Source organism: Scleropages formosus, chromosome 16 (assembly GCF_900964775.1).
Source record: "Scleropages formosus chromosome 16, fSclFor1.1, whole genome shotgun sequence".
Classification (NCBI taxonomy): domain Eukaryota; kingdom Metazoa; phylum Chordata; class Actinopteri; order Osteoglossiformes; family Osteoglossidae; genus Scleropages; species Scleropages formosus.
This window is the reverse complement of record NC_041821.1, coordinates 864142-884020: the sequence shown is the minus strand read 5'-3', so window position 1 is coordinate 884020 and position 19879 is coordinate 864142. Positions and strand designations below refer to the sequence as shown.

Genomic DNA, 19879 nt, shown 5'->3' with positions numbered 1-19879 from the left:
GTTCCTTGGTGAAATTACAACAGCAGATTTGAGCGATAAACCCAAGTCTGAATTGCCCACAAAGCACTCGTCAGTTTGAAAGGACATTGTTTCAATTAAGAATTAAAATGTAAATGTAGTATTTGTATGATTTTGTAATCCACAAAATTTCACTATTTGTGTGGAGAACACTGCTGCAATGTCACGCCCCACAACGCAGCATCTCAAAGGAAACAAGATGTATCTTCAATACATTTTTACTGTATTTTTAATTCACTGTTCCAGGGAACAGTGTGACTGACGCCATCCACTGCGTTCGGCTGTCAGGGCAGGACCGCAGACAGACAGGATGGACACACCTGGGACAGGAAAACTCACCGGTTGACACCTGTTGTTCTTATTGTTCCTCTGTTCAGGCCAGAGATGCTGAATGAGTAAGGAAATGGATGAGCACATTGATCACTGGAAGATTTTATTCTCAGGAAGATATGAATACACTGGCACGGCATTTAAATATGTTTTCAAATTTGATAACTAGTACATTCCCTCAGAGATACATACAATTATACTGGTATAGAAGGGGTGTCACCATGGAAACAATGTTGATTCTCTACTTTAAAAGTTACCTGTGTTATCTACTCTTTTTCTACACCAAGCTAAGTGCAAACAGTGGGAGAGCAGAAGGTGGTTAAATACATGAGATAGAGTATGCACCGCCCGGGGCGCCCCCTTTAGGATTGGTGCGGTCAGTGGGAAGGTGCACTTTATATACAACGGCACAGGTGTGTCTTCTGGCCTTTCTACACTTCGCAGGTACATACACACTCATACAGAGTACACGTGTGCAGGCATGCACTTAGATACCATGGTAAATACCGTTTCCCACCAAAGAGCCTTTTTAAGTGTGTGACAGCAAATACAATGATTCTGTAATGTGCAAAGTGAAGATGTGACAAGTTGGAAACTCAGTAACCTGAGGGACTCCAGCAAACATCCCTCGCATAAACTATTGTCTTCCACATATCTGAGATTCACTGTATTGTTACCCAGTTAGTCAACTTTTGGACCTCAGTTCAATCAATATCTAACAGTCCTGATGTCCCTGAATGGTTGAGCTCACCACCGAACCCCATTGGTTACTGATTACTATAAGAGTCCAAAGCTGCAAAAAAGGCAGTTGCATAGGGAGTAAAAAGGAAGAAGAAAAGTGCCAGAAACATGAGAATTAAGAGTAAAACACTGTAAACGAAAACATTTCTACAATCGTGAGGGTAAACATTGATTTATAAGTCTATACGCTGACTGACGTCACTCCATATTTAACAGGATGAACTTCAGCGAGGACACGGAGAGACACTTTTCCTCTTTAGGAGCTCTCAATTCAGCTCACAGGTGATATAACAGATGTGTGGACAGAGTTGTTGGACATGTTATACAGCGATGATGAAAGACACGTGTGTCCAGGAGTTTCTGCTCTCTAAAATCTCAGATGCACAGACCCATTATCAGGGCAGTGAGGTCACTGACCCTCCACCTTTGACCTCTGCAGAAACAAGCAGATCCAGTGGTCAGCAGCCAATGTCCTCCTACTGCTGGGACACAAAGAACTTTGCAAGTATCCCCAGCAGGACAGCAGGCGAAGGGTCATATTATGCAGTCAATGGGAAAACAAAACCTCAAGCGACTACACAGGAAGAACATCTTTGGTTAAAAAAAAGGAGTAAATTACAAAGTAATGCCATAAAAAGGTGGAAAAATCATGTTCTGGGAAGAAAAAGCATCAGGATAACAGGAATCATGGGATTGTGGGAATAAGGTTGAGATTTGATGGGTGTGATGCACTGGTCACACTGCATTTTGGGGAACCCATGGGGTTTTTGATTACAGTGGGAGTAGTGGAAGGTGAAATGAGGACATCCCACCTTGAAACCCATCACCCTGCCTTCTCAGTACAATACTGGTGAAACAGGAAGTGTAGATGAGGCTATAGGTGGCCCGGTCAGGTCCCTCTTCCATTCAGCGTCAGTCTCTGGTGTGTCTGCCTGGTTCTCCTCTGAGTTACACCTTACATTTCTGTCACCTGCAGTGGGGGCAAAAGAGCCATCAGGCACATTGGGAACATCATGACTGGGAACATCATGACATTACTTACCTACACCCCCAAAACTACAGAAGAACTTGAGATGCAGTGTGCTGCGAGCATGTTTTACCTGCTGGTGATCATCTAGGGAACATGGGAGCTCTGTGGCCAGTAAAGGCTCTTCCAGGTGCTCCGTGGTTTGCTCCGGTACCAAAGTTGTCCTGATACCCTGGTTCAATCTGTAGTGTTGTGGATCCACCTGCTCTGTAGCCACTGGTGCATTCTGCGATTGTGACTCCAAGAAGGTCACCTAGAGGAGAGGGTTCTACCTGAGACAGGTACTCCCTTTATCACTGTATTCACAGGCAGCAGCAGTACTATAGACATAGATGTAACTACAGATAGAGCACCAGACTGGAACCTTGTGTGACCCTGAATGAGGTCCTGTGTGGTAATTGTCTCTGGATGGTGGAGTCATGGTCATAGCTGGGTTCAGCCTGGTGTTCCAGCACACAAAGGTTTTCGAGTTGAGGCATGATCTCAATACCACAAAAACGGTAGAGACTGGGGCTCGGACCTCTGTTTGATCTCCTTCGCTCCTTAGAATGGTCCTCTGCAGACTTTTGGAGCAGCTGTCCCCGCCCTCTGACTGAGAACCCTCCACAACCTCCTTTTCCCACCCGACGCCATCAGATGACAGACACTTTCGGAGGATCTTCTGCGTTGCCTTGGAGGGTTAGAGGGCAAAAGAGAGCATGTAATCAAGGGACATTTTTAAACTATAAGATGGAGTAAGAATAGAATACAAATTTTAAATAAGAAATATCAGTTCAATTTATATTTATTGAACACTCTTCTCACACTGTGGCACAGAGCGCTGAACACAGGCATGAGGCAAAGGAACAAATACATCCAGCAAAGAAGACACCTGACTACAGACCAGCGTAATACATTATCAATGCAGGTATTAAAACTATAAGTATGTTTACTGGCCACGGAGAAAAGAAACAAAAACTCTCAACTGAAAGTCAAGAGAGCAAAAAAACCTCTGGGGACCAAGTGCCACTGGCTGCCCCCCCACCCACCTCCACGGCATTCTAGATTAAAAAAAGATTAAATCAATTCACAACTAATAGTAACATTATTGCTGTGTGTTAACTTGAGTCCCCAGTTCACCAAGGTACATCTCATCCATCATGGTGGTTGGTCATCAGCTTCAGTCAGCACAGTTTACATGGGCTTTATTATATATCACATGAATCTCCTTTTCATTCTCATTACAGCAGACATTAAGGTTATATTAGAGAAGGGTGTGTACCTTCTCTACTGTAGCACTCCTGTGGATTTCCCTGTGCTGCTCCCCAAATACCACCTTAGTGGAGATGTTTGGCATGTTGTCTACCTAGAGGAGTCAGTGATGCAAGTGAGCAGAGCAAAGGTGAAAAAATGACTGATGAACAAGATGAACAACAAACACTTCCTAGGCCCCTGCAAACAGCCACTGACACCACATGCAAGCAATTCGTGATACCAACAAAGAATGGTAATCAAATCAGCAAACTTACCGTGTGATCCTTCAGTAAAACAAGAAAAGAAACTGAACTAAATCGTATAGGTATCTTTTTCACATTTAGGAAAATGTGCAAAAAAGTTTGGGAAACAGAGAAAGTGCAAAAAGTTCATCAAACAGCAGAAAGAACCTGAACCTCCATGCAGGTTGCCAAAAAACACAAAAAAATTGCCAAAAGCCATTCAAACTACATAAATGGAGTACTGCAGAGTAGTAACAATACAGAAAAAACCATTTTAATTTCCATGTTTGGCCTTTTTTGGCACCGACTGCTTAGCTGAACGCACAGATACCACAGTTAAAAGTGAATATTTTGATGGCAGAAGAGTAGGAAACGAAATGGGAACGAGTCCAGATCAAATTCCACTGCAAGAGTATTGACTTCGGGGTTGTGTCAACCATGGAGCTGTCATGGGACAAGGGTGGATTTGTAAGTGTTCATAAGGAAACACTAAGTCAACCTGAGACTCAATCACTGGAAAGGACTCGGTATGCAGAATCGGGTGACATCAGTCACGAAGGACACATGCCTCATTATACCCTGTCCCCATGCCTACAACTCAAACCTGACAAAAGTGGCTGATAAGTTTCAGATTATACACACTGTACTGTTATTTGTCCTGGGTTGATGTACAGATGACTGTATGCCACAAACAGTTGTCTGAGAAGTGAAGATGCAAATGGAGATGTCAATGGAAGGTGAAGAGAAGACCAGTGATGTGAGAACTTTAGGTGTCAGTAGAGATGCCAGTGGAAAGTAAAAATAAGATAAAAGGTCCCCTGTTTAAAGTGCTGGAGTATGTTAAAACAAGCCAATGGCACAAAAGCTCTGGAGGTCATCCCTAGGATTCTCTAGTTAGGCAATAAAAAGAAACAAAAAATAAACCAATACACTGATCAGCACACTGCATCCAAAATATGTTGAACATAAACTGTGTTCACCCTCAACCCCCAAACTTCACAACTCCTTGGTTCTGAAAAATCCAACTTGTGCTTTAATCACCTCTTGAGCAACACAGTAGTGGAGTCTGGATAACTGGAGCTATTGCTCTTTGCTTCTTCAGTGATTTTTTACCCACACCCTGGATGTTTTTAGCATTCCTTCTGAGAGCTACTACGTATAACACAAATGTAAGCTGTAGAAGGGAGGGGAGGCATGCTGAAAATCTTACCCTCTCTAATGGATCATCATCATCCGCACACAAAGGCACCCCCACACAAAGGAGGTTTTCAGGAGATTCCACACTGTATGAAAATGTCCCACTGCTCCAAGTGGGCAACACTTCCTCCCCATAGGGGAACAGAGCCTCATTCGTATCCTTGTCATAGACACTAGGGGCTTCCACGTGAAGGTCATTCGCAGAAGAAAGTGGCTGTCCCAAGTCCTCTCCCTCCTTCACTTTTTGAGTGACAGACTTCTGTAGACATTCATGGTCCTCAGAGTCCATGCTGCTGGGAGACAGTGAGGAGCGTTCTACTGATGGAGAAAGAAGTTGTTTTGTTCCATAACTTTCTGACACAGAGTAACCTGAAGGGTTCACGCCATGGTGAAAGAAGGAGCCTTCAGGCCACCAGGGCACTTCAGTATGTGCTAAATGTTCAGGTGGTGTAGGCGCTACTTCTGGGAGATTTTGAATCTGAAGATCCGCTATTTTATCGTCACTTGATTCAGGTAAATTCTGGTCTTCTGGTAAGGAAGTTTGATATGGTGAAAAAGATAATGAGTAACTGGATGGAAAGTATTTTATGTGTAGGCTAAACTGTGAGTCTGGTTTTCTGAAAGTCTGTGGACCCTCTGCACTGAGGTCATCATACTGTTCCTTAACTTCATTGACTGGGACATTTTTGCTGTGAGGTTCGAATATCTGATTTTCATGGAATTTAGGTGAACCTTGGTCATCTTGAGAGAAAACTTTTTCAGGAGAAAAACACTTGTAAGCAGCAGCAGGTATCATGTCTGGTAGCTGTGATGAAAGACTGGACTGTGAACTATTCCTAGAAGAAGGTGTTTTCTCCAGTCCAGGGGATTTCTCTTTATCATTGGTGGATAATGTCATATCATCACAAACCGAATTAGGAATTTTTAATTTGTCCTGGTCTGATTCTCTGATAACACCACAATTTACATAACTGAGGAATGAAGAAGGTTCACTGTAAAATGGAGACACAGGACTCAGATGTGCTGGTTCAGATCTGTCTTGAAGAGAAAATGAAGAACCATACTGAGAATCTTTACTTTGGAAGCCAATCTGTGAGTCGAATCCTTTCAGTGGCTGTGGATACCATGCAGTTTGATCATTGGACTGTTCCTCAGGCTCCACTTTGATCTCATCAACTGAGATGGCTTTGCTCACAAGGTCAAATGTCTCATTATCATCTGACTGAGAAGTGCCTTGGGCTTTCTGGAAGAAGCCTTCAGTAGGTGACAAAGATCTGTTAAAAGTAGGTGGTATCATATCTGGCAGAGGTGATGAAACAATGGATTGTGGGCTAAATCCAGATATTGTGCTCAATCCAAATGATGTTTTTTGAAAGTGAGGGTGGGCTGATATTTCTATATTGTCACCAATAGATTCTAATATTTTCAGAGTGTCCTGGACTGATTCTCTAATCACCCCACAATCCATCTGACTGAGGTGTGAATAAGAGTCACTAAATACAGGAGACATGGGACTCAGGTCCACAGATCCTTCAACTCCTGGAAAAGGTAATGAAGAATTGGACTGATTGTCTTTATTTTCTAGACCAAGCTGTGAGCCCAGTCTACCTGACTGCGGACCCCGAGCTACCTGGTCATTGTATTTTTCATTACACTTCACTTTAGGTTCACCGAGGTTCCTGCTCTCAAGTTCAAATATGTTATTTTCATTTGATTTAGATGTATCCTGTTCTTTCTGAAGGACCTCTTCTTCAGGTGGCAATGGTCTGTAAACACCAATTGTTATCATATCTGGTAGAAGTGATGGAAAACTGTTTTGGGGACTGAATCCAGAAGGTGTTTCCTGCAAGTCATCAGGTTCTGATGTTAAATCCAGAAGAAGGGATTGGGGAGTTTTTAGATCATCTTTACTTGATTCATTAAGGAACCCACAATCCACCTGGTGGAGGAGTGAAGAAGGTTCACCAGGGAAAGATGTCAATGAGCTCAAATACATACTTGGTAATAAAGGAGAGAACTGAGATGATGATTTATTAGCAACTTCACTAGGTTCAGCATTGGAGATGGAAGACGTTGGATTCCAATTGGCAAGAGTTAGAGGTAATGAAGACTTTAACTCAAAGGAAGTACCCTCTGATGGCAGCTGCTCTGGCATTAATTTGGACGAAATCAGTTCCCTGCTAGGTGATATGCCTTTACAGTCATGGGAGGCTAGAGAAGTTTGAGGTAAAACTTGTGCAAATCCTTCCATGCTGTTGTCTCCATCATGATCATCTGTGCTGTTATCTCCAAGAGATTTATGTACACTGTGTTCAGTGGAAGATTGGCAAAAAATGAGTGATACCATCTTCTCCTCATTTTCTGCCTTTCTGACCTGGACACATGATGGAGAACATGGCGAACCAGTGAACAGATTCAAATCACACAACACTTCGCTCAGGTTTTCCAAGATCAGGTTTGAATCTTGTTCTTGTCGTTCATTATTGCCTATCAGCTCTGAAGGATCCAGTGAGAGTTTTGGGGTTGACTTGAGAAGGTCAGGAGTCTCTTGGTTGGGATGAGACCAAGATTTGCTGGATCCAGGAAACACTGGACTCAAATCAGTAGGTGCCCTCATATTCATAGGATATGCTGAAGAAGAGGGTTGGCAATGTACTTCCTCTAAGTCAAAATTCTCTGAATGAGTTTCAGGAAGTACACTTTTAAATTCAGGTAAGGCTTGTCTTACATTTGAGGAACTTGGAGGTCTTTGGGAAGATGCTGATACGTCACTGACAGAAACAGCTGGCTGACTGCTTTCTTGGCAGTCTCCAAAAAGTGAGGACTGAGAAGGATCTTCACTAAATGCAGGTGAAACAGGACTCATTTTAGCATTAGTTCTCAAGTATGAAGATCCTTTTAACTCCTCCAGACTAATTTCAGAAATATCAAAGTCGGCTGATGTTTCTTCAAGGTGAGCTGGGGCTTTAACAACTTTCGTTACTAATCTTGAAGAATCTGAATCATACAGACTGGTTTCAGATATCCAAGCAGCTTCACTGGATTCAGGGTGAACTTCAGCAGACAGGAGCTCCAAATCAGTGGGTCTGTGTTCAGCCTGTACAAGTGCAATGTTTGGTTGCTGTTCCATATTCAGTTCTGGAGAAACCCAACAGAGCCTAGGGGTCAAATGGAGGAGGTCAGGTGTCTGACTGGACTCTACAGAAGCAGGTAACGCTGGACACAAATCAACAGGTTCTCTTGTATCCAAAGATGGTGATGAAGGTCTCGACACACATTTTGTTACCTTTGGTTCTGACGACTCTGAACTAAATCCTGAAGGTGCTGTCTTCTGAAGTAATGTTTGATCAAAGTCAGGAGCTGTTGGAAGATTTATGTAAGGTGGTGTCTTCTGTTCTGATGTTTTACCAAAGTCAGGAGCTTTTGGGACAGCTGTGTTTGGTAGTGGTATACTTTGGGTAACAGAAATGTGTGAATTTTGATGATTCTGCTTAGTCTCCTCAACAAAATCAGTAAAGGTCTGACTGCAATCTGATGGAGATGCATTAGACTGAATTAAAGAAGGAATGACAGGTTCCCTTTCTACAAGCAAAGAAGATGAACAAGATACAGGTTGTCTTCCACCATAATCAGATGTCACTTTAGTCTCCTTAAGTGAAAAAAGATGTGATTCTGAGTATAATTCTTGCTTCTCTACAATCTGCTCTGGATCACCATGTTCACACTGAGTGACTGAGGCAGAACTGAATAAAAATGGCCTGGATTCACTACAAGATTCACTAGATTCAACAGACAATAAATTAAGATCACCAGGGGCTTCCATGTTCATGTGAGGCAAGTAAGAGAGGGAGTGACACAAAGTTTGTTCTGATTCCAGCAGCTCTGGACTACATCTGTGAGTACTATGTATCAATTCCAGTGAAGTTGGTTTAAAATCGGAAACAGCTTTTTTGCAGGATACTTGAGCATTATGAGCCACAGGTTCTGCAGAAAGCTGACTGTGGACCTCAGGTCCCATTTGATGAGGTGCAGAAAGTTGTTCTTCCAGTGCTTTTTCTGGATTAAATACCAAACATGTTTTCTCAAAATCAGAAAGCACACCTTCAAAGTCAGGGGACATGCCCAGGGATGTTTCCATAGATGCTGGTAAGTCCCTTATATCCTGAATTGCTTCCGTGGATGAATGTTGCTTCACCTGGACAGTTTCTTCTAAGAATTTGGATGAATCTACAACAGCTGGAGGTGAAGGAGACAATAGATCTAATTTGTCCAATGTGACACTTTGAGGGGACTCTGGACTGTTGTCTGGGCTGGTGACACTCATCTCAACGTGTTTCTCAGTGAAGTCAACAGTAGCGAGACTCTTGAGTGTGAAAGATGAAACAGACCCCAGAGGTGGTTTTTTACTACAACTGGACTCTTCACCCAGCTCATCACTGGAGCTATTTGATTCTGGGGAAATAGGATGATTTTCCATGGACACCTTTGATGAAATCTGAATGAAAATGGTGAAAATGGACACAATGAAAAAGTGAACACCTGGAATAAGGAAAATGAAACTGGAAGCAACGTGGGCAACAACAGTACTTGGCAGAACAGTATTAGAGCTGGAATGAACACACCAACAGGGAATCAATGAGTCTGACTGTCTACCAAGGGGTTCCAATGCCTCGTAGTGGTCTCTAACCACACTTTTCCAAGAGAGAGCATCTTTGAGTGTTTTTAGAGACTTTAAAAATTATTTAAAAGTTTTTACACAGCTAGTATCCCAGTATGCAAAACATCTGCCAAATTAATAAAGAAAAGTAGTATCAGTTACAAGAGGAACAAGAGGCTATCATGAATGGGATGACAATAAAAAATAATGAAGAGCGATTTCTGAAGGAATTTTCTTTAAACTCCAACGAGAAAAATATTTTACATTTAATTTTATCTTGGTGTGAAAATGGAAATGAAATAGATCTCAGGATGATGCAATAAAACATCAAATTGCTTATTTAAATTTTTCTGTGATGAATGATTCAATAATTCAATATACTGCAATTACTGAAATTGCACCAGAGCAGTGAAAATAGAGGCAGGAACTAATGAATTCAATAAATATTTTGTGAATCTCAAAGAATTCTCATTTAACATTACAAATAAGAAGACTTAACAAAATGGAGCAAGAAAAAATGTGATGATGCTCCATCTAATGCCAAATACAGTACTTGGCCAACAGTTGAGTCATGAGTTGGACCATAAACTGTTTGAGCCTCTTGAAGACATGTCTCTGGGTACTGCTGGACTGAGGGTAAAACTCACTGCCCTGATGCTGAAAACATTAAGGACTCACATGATCCTCTGTGTCTCTTCTAGTTAGCTCAGATGGTCCTGAGGTTCCGTCCAATAATCTGGAAAATGGACAGACAGACTATAAAGACTGGAGCGCAGACAAACAGGAGCTCCTGGCAAATCAGAGATGTATTTAATTCGACATCAATACAACGCTTCCAGTAATGTATGAACTAAGAGATAAGACCAGCCCCTTCTCCTCATGGGGTGTGTCATTTTGTATTTTCATCTGTACCAACTATGTTACTACATTGACACGATGTCTATTACCACACCATCCACGTTGGTAAGTGGTTTGGAAAATGGATAGTAGACGAATGGGTGAATATTTTACCACTTACTTTCCAAAACTTTGCTTAAATTTACATTTATCAGACACTTTTCTCCAAAGCGACTTCCAATGAACTCTGTGTAGTGTTATGAGCCCACACACCTTATTCACCGCGGTGCCTTACACTGCTAGATACACTACTTAAACTGGGTCACTCATCCATACATCAGTGGAACACACACACACACACACACACACTCTCTGTCACTCACACACTACAGGTGAACCTGAACAGCACGTCTTTGGACCGTGAGAGGAAACCACAGCACCCGGAGGAAACCCGTGCAAACACAAGGAGAACATGAAAACTCCACACAAACTGAGCGAGGATCGAACCCACATCCTCTCGCACCACCCAGGCACTACTCACTGTGACAACATGCCGTCCATAGTCTTGGAAAGCAAGTGTTAGATTTTTGTTACAAAAAACAGGTTTGGTTAATTCAAATGATTAATGTCCAAAGATTTCAGCTGACTGATGGATGAACAGTCCATTTGTTAATTCTCTGTCTGAGACATGGATCAAACAAGTGACGTACCGTGCCTCCCGTGTGTCCACATCCAAGGCCCGTCTCAGCGGGGGTCCCACAATCTCGAGGTAGAAGGATTCCTGGAGAGAACACGTCGACAGATCCTCTTCGGAGACAGCAGGGGGTGCCCTGCGTGTGCTCTCAGTGCGACGTGTCAACTTGGGGCTGTCCATGTCCTCAGCAAGTGTGGAGAAGCCTAATCGTGAGACATGTGAAGCACACGTACACAGACACACTCATGTGGAGCTGTGGTTCAAAACAGAGTGTAAGACAGAATTGACCCTTAGTTTGGCAGACACAGGGATGAACAGATTGCCACAACATTCCATATTTTCCATGAAGACTGGAATATTTTCATTGTTGACGGAAGGTGTATCATCTGAGGTGAATCAGGTGCTTTTACTTTACCCTCACTGTGATCCAGGGTCTTTTCAATCTCTGCATATGTTCGGGATGTTTGCTCCTGACTGGACTTTGACACTTTGGTTTCAATGAGATGCACAATGTCCATACGGTTGATCTTAGTCAGCTTCCTGGTCAGGTTGCTCTCTGTTGAGGGATCAGCAGTAGAGAGAAGTAAGCTGATGTAGCCTTCTCTATCCTCATGGTCTCTACAACAATGAAGTCTGGGTTGTGTGAGTATGACATCTGATAGAGTCTCAGCAAAAGGTTACTGGGATGGAGGTCTGGGTAACAGACAAAGGGGAGCAGTACATGAGGAAGTTCCGGATCCAAATACACACCCGAGGCATGTTTCCCCTCCCGTTCTGCCCAGCGCTTCAACAAGACATGGCTCTGCTCCTGCAGGGAACTGGGGTTCTCCACCCGAATGAACTGGATCTCATCTTCATCAAAGTCCAGCTCCCGAGCCAGTTCTGTATAAGAGGCTGCTTTAACCATAGAAATCTTTGGCAATACAATGAAATCAATCAAAAATATTCACCATAATAAGAAGCTTCATGTGTTGATCATCACCGATGCTCCACATTTATAATTTGCCAGTATCAGAGTTAAAGATTTTTTTTTACCAGTTCATCACATCAGCTCTAACTCATACCACAGTAAGAAGATCAGAAAATACACGGAGGATCCATTTTAATAGCCAATTACCATACTGGAAACTAGTGAAGTTAGGTATCTCACTCGATGGTACAACAGCTGAGCTCCTCCTGAGACCTGAACCAGGAATCTTCAGGCTACAAGTCTGTCTCCTTAGCTATAACTTCACCTGCTGCCTGAATGTTGAAGTACATCAAGGGACAATTTATATAATAATAACCTGTCCAGCTGAAACCCAGGTGGTCGGCGATCACAGCCAATCGTTCTTCCCTGCGTTCGGCGTCATCATCTTCATCCACTATGAAAAGGACCAGAAAACAACACTTGACATTTGTAAAGGTGGTAATTTTCCTTAAAAAAATACAGTACCCATTGCAAAAATAAAATGAAAGGTTATTTCAAATAGTCCCCCATTTATAAGTCAATTCAATCTTGAGAGTTTGGTATAGAGACAACACAGAAAACAACACACGTCACAACAGCAGTCCATGATGGCAAAGACAATTACAAAAGCACTTAAGTTTAAAAATATGAGCAGAAATATGATATGAATCTCTACTGCCAACCTTTAGAAAAGCAAAGACCCATGAAGAAGGTACCTTTTTGGTTGCTGGGGCCATTTTCACCACATAAGATCCATTTCTCACTTTCCACAGAACTGTCCAGTGGTTTTGTGACAAACACATCATCAGAACCAAGGGGTGAAGAACCTTCGGGAGCCCTGGTGTTCCAGACCCAAATCTTAGATTCGCTGCCTGTCTGTCCCTGTAAAGGTTGAGCAGCAGGTTCCCTAATTTCAAAGACCTTTTCACTGGATCCGGTCAGCAAGTTGGGGGTTAGGGCACATTTAATTTGAGTTGGTTCTCCACATGGGACCATCTCTGGCCAAGCAGCAGAATTATCACTCTGTGGAAATCTCAGGTCAGCGTCAACCCAAAACCCATGAGATGAGCAATTCTGAGGTTTGAAAGATTCATCAGAAACTACATGTGTCACAGATCTGCTCCTCTGTTCCTGCTTAACAGGTTCTTTTTCGCTTTGAACCTTGAGTGATTCTGTACGTCGCATTGCTGGGTCTGAGCACAGCCTTGATTTCCGTGGTTCTGTTTCATTTGGTACTTTGGACTTCCTCTGCCCCGGAAGTGCATCCGACCATGGTGATGGCAAAGGTGTAGAAGGTGTGGCCAGGAAGGAGCTTTTTTCCGTTTCAAAGCAGTCGGGTGCTGCAGCATCATCAACAGGGAAAGGGAGTTCAATCACAGAGCGTTGTTCTTCTGGAGAAGAGTCAGAGGACTGAATGTCCAGTTCACAGTAATCACAACTGGCCACCAAGGTGTGGGCTGTATGGATGGGGGCAGTAGAATGGTCAGGAGAGTGCGAGTCCTCCTTCTTGATGGAATCAGTCTCATGGAAGTGAAATTGGTTATTTTCAAGTTCTGAATTCTGGGTCACCTTCTCAAAAGTGCAAGATGTTGGATATTCTGCCAGTGAGTCAGAGGGTGCCTGAGAGGATTCTGATTGTCTGACCTCCAGAGAGAGACTGCTGCATGTGTCACTGTCTACAGTACACTCATTAGAGTCTTCTCCAACCTTCTCAGGAGGGGCTTTGGTAAGGGCTTTTTGTTTGTGGAATAATCCAAAACCTTCCTCTTCAGAACTTCTTTGTGTCATATCAATGGCACCACTTCTAGTCATTTCAAACAGTTTCTTCTCCTGGAACAGAAACGGATTTGTTTCACTCTGCGATTCTTCCACCTTAAGTGGCTTTTTGGTGGTGACGGACATCTCTGTGCTGTCAATCTCAGATCTGAAGGTTTCTTCTTTCATAAGGTTGGTGGGACCTTCTGCTTCTTCTGAAGTTACAGTATCTGATGAAATATGTTCAGATATTTGAAAAGACTCTGCTTCTGTTTCTTGTCCCAAGTCATCATAAACATGTTGGAATCCTTCAGTTGCAAGGGAGCATGCATGTGCAAAATCAGGAGAATTCAGTTTTACCTTTTTGCAGGGTTCAGTAATCGATGATACTTCTGTGTTATTTTTTTTTTCATCCTCAATTTGTGAAATCACTGTTATCTGTTTATTCATATCATTTCCATCTTCAGGTGTGAGAGAGGACAGTGCTGTCCTTGTTTCATTTCCACCCTCTCGTTCGTTTTTGGTGTCCTGGTCCATTTCATCAAATGTTTTAATTTTTGCAGCCATTTTAAACATATCCTCCTCAGGGGTAAAATCCCTATGATACTTGCTGTTCTGTGAATCAGACTCTTGAAACACTAATGGCAATGACTGGGTCTCCTGAGCAGGACTTGGGCTGACATCATAGCTTACTTTTTCAGAGCTCTGGATGTCAAGAGAAATTGAGCTTATTCCCAGTTTTTCCTCTTGGGATATCTGTTCTAAATCATGAACTTCTAGGATACCAGCCTTTGAGTTTTTGAGACACTTAATGTCAACTCTGTCTGAGAGCAGAACAACTTCAGATAATGATGGGCTTTGATCATACAACTCAGCTTTTGGAAAACCATCTCTTTTCTGCTCAATGGGACTGTTCTCCAAAGAGTCATGGCACAACGATTCCTTTGTTGGACTTGACTCTATGGAGTCGGGGGTTTTATGAGATGAGTTGTCCACTGTCACAGGACTCGTCTCCAGAGAGTCCTTGTGACTGACAGTTAAGGACTCATCAGCTGAGGAGCTGAGGGCCCCTGACTCCTGTGGTCGGAGGGGAAGATCTAAGTGAGAAGGACAAGGAGGACCTCCTGCTAGAACATTTTCCCAGGCTTCGTGGTCATTCAAAAAGGTGTCTGTCGTGTCAGAAGTCCTTTTTGTAGGCTGTCGAATTTTTTTGGGACTGTATGATGCTGAATCACATTCCTTCTCCTCACAGACATCCATAAACTGAATTTCTTTGATATAACAATCTCCAGCAACCTGACAATCTGGCCCTGAGGAGCCAGGAAGGCTCATCTCTGACAACTCATCACCAGAATTCACATCCTGGAAATTTTTTTGTTGCGCTACTTGGACAGAATCATCGTTTACCATTCCACATGTGGTATGCAGTGTGACTTCTTGAGGACTACTACTCTCAGGTAAAGGCTGGTCAGATTCCTTAACTAAAAATGTCTGATTCCCAGGGCCGATACATGGAGTTTCTTCTATGTCCTCGCACTCATAATGGTCCTCAGAGTTTGTGATTGTACTATAGTCATCCAGAAGACCAGCCTCATTCTTAGGGATACTGTCTTGAGCTCTGCTTTGATGTTTGTCAGAAACTGAGACTTCTTCTTCAGCAATAAAATCTGGTGAAGCCAGGATGGTTGCGTCAGGGGGGGAAACTGAGTCTCCAGCTATGGTCATTTTTACAAAACTATATTCACCCTTAGCATCCAAAATGTTACTCAGCATCTGAGATCCTGTCTTCTCCTCAAGCTCTGCTATAATAATTTTGCTAAAATCACCAGGGGTCCTCCACCCTCGGTGTATTGGCGTTTCATCCAAGTCTTGAATATCTTGGGACAAGTTCTCTGCATGAGAGCAAAGGGGAATGGTGGGTTCCTCTATGATTGCTTCGGGCCGGGTAGACTGTGACGTTGGACTCAAGGCTTCTGTTTTTAAGGTGACAATTTTATGCTCAAAGAGGCCAGATTTAGTCTTTGAAGGATCCTGCCCTGATTGGAAGGCTTTCATCAATTCCTGCACAGTCATAGTATCTTCTAACCTTTCAGAGTGGGATTTAGTGGATTTAGGGGAGGTTTCGGAGATTTTTGTTGTTTTTTTAGTAATGTAAGAAGAGGATTTACTACCAGTCATTTCTTGGAAAGCCACCTGCTGTTGGCTTATCTTCTCCTCCTGCACTTTGTTCTGAAGAGCTTTTACTCTGTCTTTGATAGACCCAATAGGGGTTTCCACTACTAAGGGGGAAACTGGCACCTGATTTGTTGATTCTGTAGTTCTTGAATAAACCTCATCATCAAACACCATATCTGAGCTCTCCTTAATAAGAGTGTTATTGACACTGGAGACAAAGTCTTCGATATATGTTTTATCTCCCTGAAGTGCTTTTACTCTGTCTTCAATTGAGCCAATAAGGGTTTCCTCTACCACTGGGGAACCCGGTCCCTGATCTGCGGATTCTGAAGTTTTCACATAAACCTCATCGTCAAGCATCTCATCTGAGGTTCCTTTGACGAGAATGTTATCGATACTGGGGTCAGTGTTTTCTTCTGTGTATGTTTTCTCTCCCTGAGGTGATTTTGTTCTGTCTTTGCTCAACCCAATAGGGGTTTCCTCTACCACTGGGCAACTCGGTCCATGATCTGCAGATTCTGAAGTTCTCACATAAATGCCATCGTCAAGCATCTCATCTGAGGTTCCTTTGACAAAAATGTCCTCGGTACTGGGGTCAGTGTTTTCTTCTGTGTATGTTTTCTCTCCCTGAGGTGATTTTGTTCTGTCTTTGATCAACCCAATAGGGGTTTCCTCTATCACTGGGCAACCCGGTCCATGATCTGCAGATTCTGAAGTTCTCACATAAACGTCACTGTCAAGCATCTCATCTGAGGTTCCTTTGACAAGAATGTCCTCGGTACTGGGGTCAGTGTTTTCTTCTGTGTATGTTTTCTCTCCCTGAGGTGATTTTGTTCTGTCTTTGCTCAACCCAATAGGGGTTTCCTCTACCAATGGGCAAATCGGTCCCTGATCTGCGGATTCTGAAGTTCTCACATAAACCTCATCATCAAGCATCTCATCTGAGGTTCCTTTGATGAGAATGTCCTCGGTACTGGGGTCAGTGTTTTCTTCTGTGTATGTTTTCTCTCCCTGAGGTGATTTTGTTCTGTCTTTGCTCAACCCAATAGGGGTTTCCTCTACCACTGGGAAACCTGGTCCCTGATCTGCGGATTCTGAAGTTCTCACATAAACGTCATTGTCAAGCATCTCATCTGAGGTTCCTTTGACAAAAATGTCCTCGGTACTGGGGTCAGTGTTTTCTTCTGTGTATGTTTTCTCTCCCTGAGGTGATTTTGTTCTGTCTTTGTTCAACCCAATAGGGGTTTCCTCTACCACTGGGGAACCCAGTCCCTGATCTAGGAATTCTGAAGTTCTCACATAAACCTCATCATCAAGCATCTCATCTGAGGTTCCTTTGACAAGAATGTTCTCAATACTGGGGTCAGTGTTTTCTTCTGTATACGTCTGTGTATGTAATGTCTTTATCTTTGTTTTATTTCCCTGAAGTGCATTTTCTCTGTCGATGATTAACCTGATAGGTGTTTCCAGCACTACTGGCAAGACTGGCAACTGATCTGAGGATTTTATGGGTCTTACATAAGCTTTATCATGAAGCATATCATCTGAAGTGTCCCTGACACTTTGGTCAAGCTCTTCTTTGCATGCTCTCTCACTTTCTACCTGAATGGTCTCTACTCTGTCTTTAATTGACTCAAATGTGGTTTCCACCACCACTGGGGAACCCAGTCTTTTAGTTTTGAATTGTTGAATTTCATCATTGAGCTTCTCCTTTGAGGTCCCCTTAATGAGAGTTGTTGTGACACATTGCTCAAGATCTTCTTCTGTGCATGCTCTCCCCTCTGATCTCACTTTAACAAGGGTTTGTTTGGAACTGGAATCAAGATCCTCTTCTGTGGATGTCTTCTCATTCTCTGCCTGAAATGCCTCTATTCTGCCTTTGAAAGACCCAGCAGAAGTTTTCACCACCACTGGAGAACCTAGTCCCTGATCTGAGAATTTTAAATTTTCTACACAAACTTTATCTTCATGCATCTCATATGACCTCCTCTTAATAAGAGTGTTCCTGACACTTTGCTGAAGGTCTTCTGTGCATGTTCTCTCACTCCCTCCCTGAAGTGCTTTTATTCTGTCTCTGATGGACACAATAGGGGTTTCCACCACCACTGGGGAACCTGGCTCCTGCTCTGAGGATTTTACAGTTTCTAAATAACCTTCATCATCATGCATTTCATGTGAGCTCCTCTTAATAAGAGTGTTCCTGACACTTTGCTGAAGCTCTTCTGTGCATGTTCTCTCACTTTCTCCCTGAAGTGCTTTTATTCTGTCATTGATGGACCCAATAGGAGTTTCCACCACTACTGGGGAACCTGGCTCCTGCTCTGAGGATTTTACAGTTTCTAAATAACCTTCATCATCATGCATTTCATGTGAGCTCCTCTTAATAAGAGTGTTCCTGACACTTTGCTGAAGCTCTTCTGTGCATGTTCTCTCACTTTCTCCCTGAAGTGCTTTTATTCTGTCACTGATGGACCCAATAGGAGTTTCCACCACCACTGGGGAACCTGGCTCCTGCTCTGAGGATTTTACAGTTTCTAAATAACCTTCATCATCATGCATTTCATGTGAACTCCTCTTAATAAGAGTGTTCCTGACACTTTGCTGAAGGTCTTCTGTGCATGTTCTCTCACTCTCTCCCTGAAGTGCTTTTATTCTGTCTCTGATGGACCCAATAGGGGTTTCCACCACTACTGGGGAACCTGGTCCCTTATCTGAAGACTTTACAGTTTTTACATGAATTTCATCATCAAGCCTCTCATCTGAGAACCCTTTAATAAGAGTGCTTCCAAGACTTGGGTCAAGGTCTTCTTCTGTAGATGTTCTCTCTCTCAGTTTCCTTCTAACTGGCTTTTTGATCTCATCTTTCTTAGAATCTGCCTTACCATCTCTTGTCAGAATGACCTGTGTGAAAGTCTCCTGGACAGCATCTTCTTGTTGTCTGCCAGGCACTTTGGGCACCTCCCTAAGGTAGGTCTCAAGGTCCCTAGTGAGAAGTCTGATCATGCCTGACATTTCCTTTGTAGTTGTTGGTCTGGCAGTTCCCTTGTTGATTCTGGTTTCTATCAGGAGAGGTTCCTGAACATTAAAGGAAGCAGTTTTTTTGGTTTCACTGCTTTCAGTTTTACTGATGAGGGTTTGTTCTTCTGTACTTTTTGTGTCCTTAACTTCTGTGATTACTGGTGTTTCCAGAGCTACTTCAGTCACTTCGCTTATGCACATTCCATGTCTCAGTATCTCACCGACCTTCTCTAGGTCTTCTCTGACCTTTCCCATAATTTCAAAAGGTTCTCCTGGCTCCTCCTCCCCTCCTGTATCCATCTGGGCCTCAGTACTAATGAGGATCGGTTTTTCTGTGGTATCTGTGTTCAGAATGGCTGTCATCTTGATGAGGTCCTGCTTCATTTCTGACACCTCTGAAAGGAGGTCTGGGCTGGCAAGAGCAGCAGGGTCACAAATAACCTGGGATCTTAGGGCTGATGTTTCAGTAGATTCAGTATCTTGATCATCTTCCATTTCCAAAACATAATCAGATGAAATGAATCAAAATGGAAATGAACGGAAAAAACAGATTACAGAGATGTGGTCACAACAGGAGCATACAATAAATTTCACTCAATGTACATAAAACACAACATGGGAATATAGAGAAATGCACTGGAAGGTAAGAACAGCAGAGAATGAAAAAGAGACTAAATGGACAGGAGATAGCATCTGAGTGTCTTATACAGAACAAGAATAAATAACATCCCACAGATACACAAAACAGGGAGACAGAAACAGAGGAGTTGTCTCAAGATTGTTCAACAGTCATATCTTCTGAAAAAGGGCAGAAGGTCAAAATCTGTCATATTTAATGATGCAAAATGACAGTGTAACAAAGGACATTTAAGGTTATAAGAAGATTAAATAAATCATACATTCAAGATTAAACAAAGAGTGTGATTCAGCATGTTATGTGAGGGATGTGCAAGTTCGCAACTCTGGATTAAAAGTAGGTGAAAGACAGGAGCCCTTGGCTCAATAC

General features: G+C 42.8%; 1 protein-coding gene across 1 annotated transcript in view; it reads right to left on the bottom strand.

Annotated features, from left to right (window-relative positions):
- Positions 1-396: 396 nt before the first annotated feature.
- Positions 397-19879, bottom strand: part of ank2a (ankyrin 2a, neuronal) — a 41697-nt gene continuing 22214 nt past the window's right edge. Inside the window, exons 40-49 of the mRNA XM_029259264.1 lie at positions 12642-19361; positions 12263-12340; positions 11727-11870; positions 11392-11532; positions 10993-11179; positions 10124-10181; positions 3378-3461; positions 2637-2786; positions 2190-2369; positions 397-2059 (exon numbers count right to left, since the gene is read on the bottom strand). Of these exons, the coding sequence (XP_029115097.1) occupies positions 2045-2059; positions 2190-2369; positions 2637-2786; positions 3378-3461; positions 10124-10181; positions 10993-11179; positions 11392-11532; positions 11727-11870; positions 12263-12340; positions 12642-19361 (7757 nt within the window). The 3' untranslated portion in view covers positions 397-2044. The remainder of the gene's footprint in view (positions 2060-2189; positions 2370-2636; positions 2787-3377; positions 3462-10123; positions 10182-10992; positions 11180-11391; positions 11533-11726; positions 11871-12262; positions 12341-12641; positions 19362-19879) is intronic.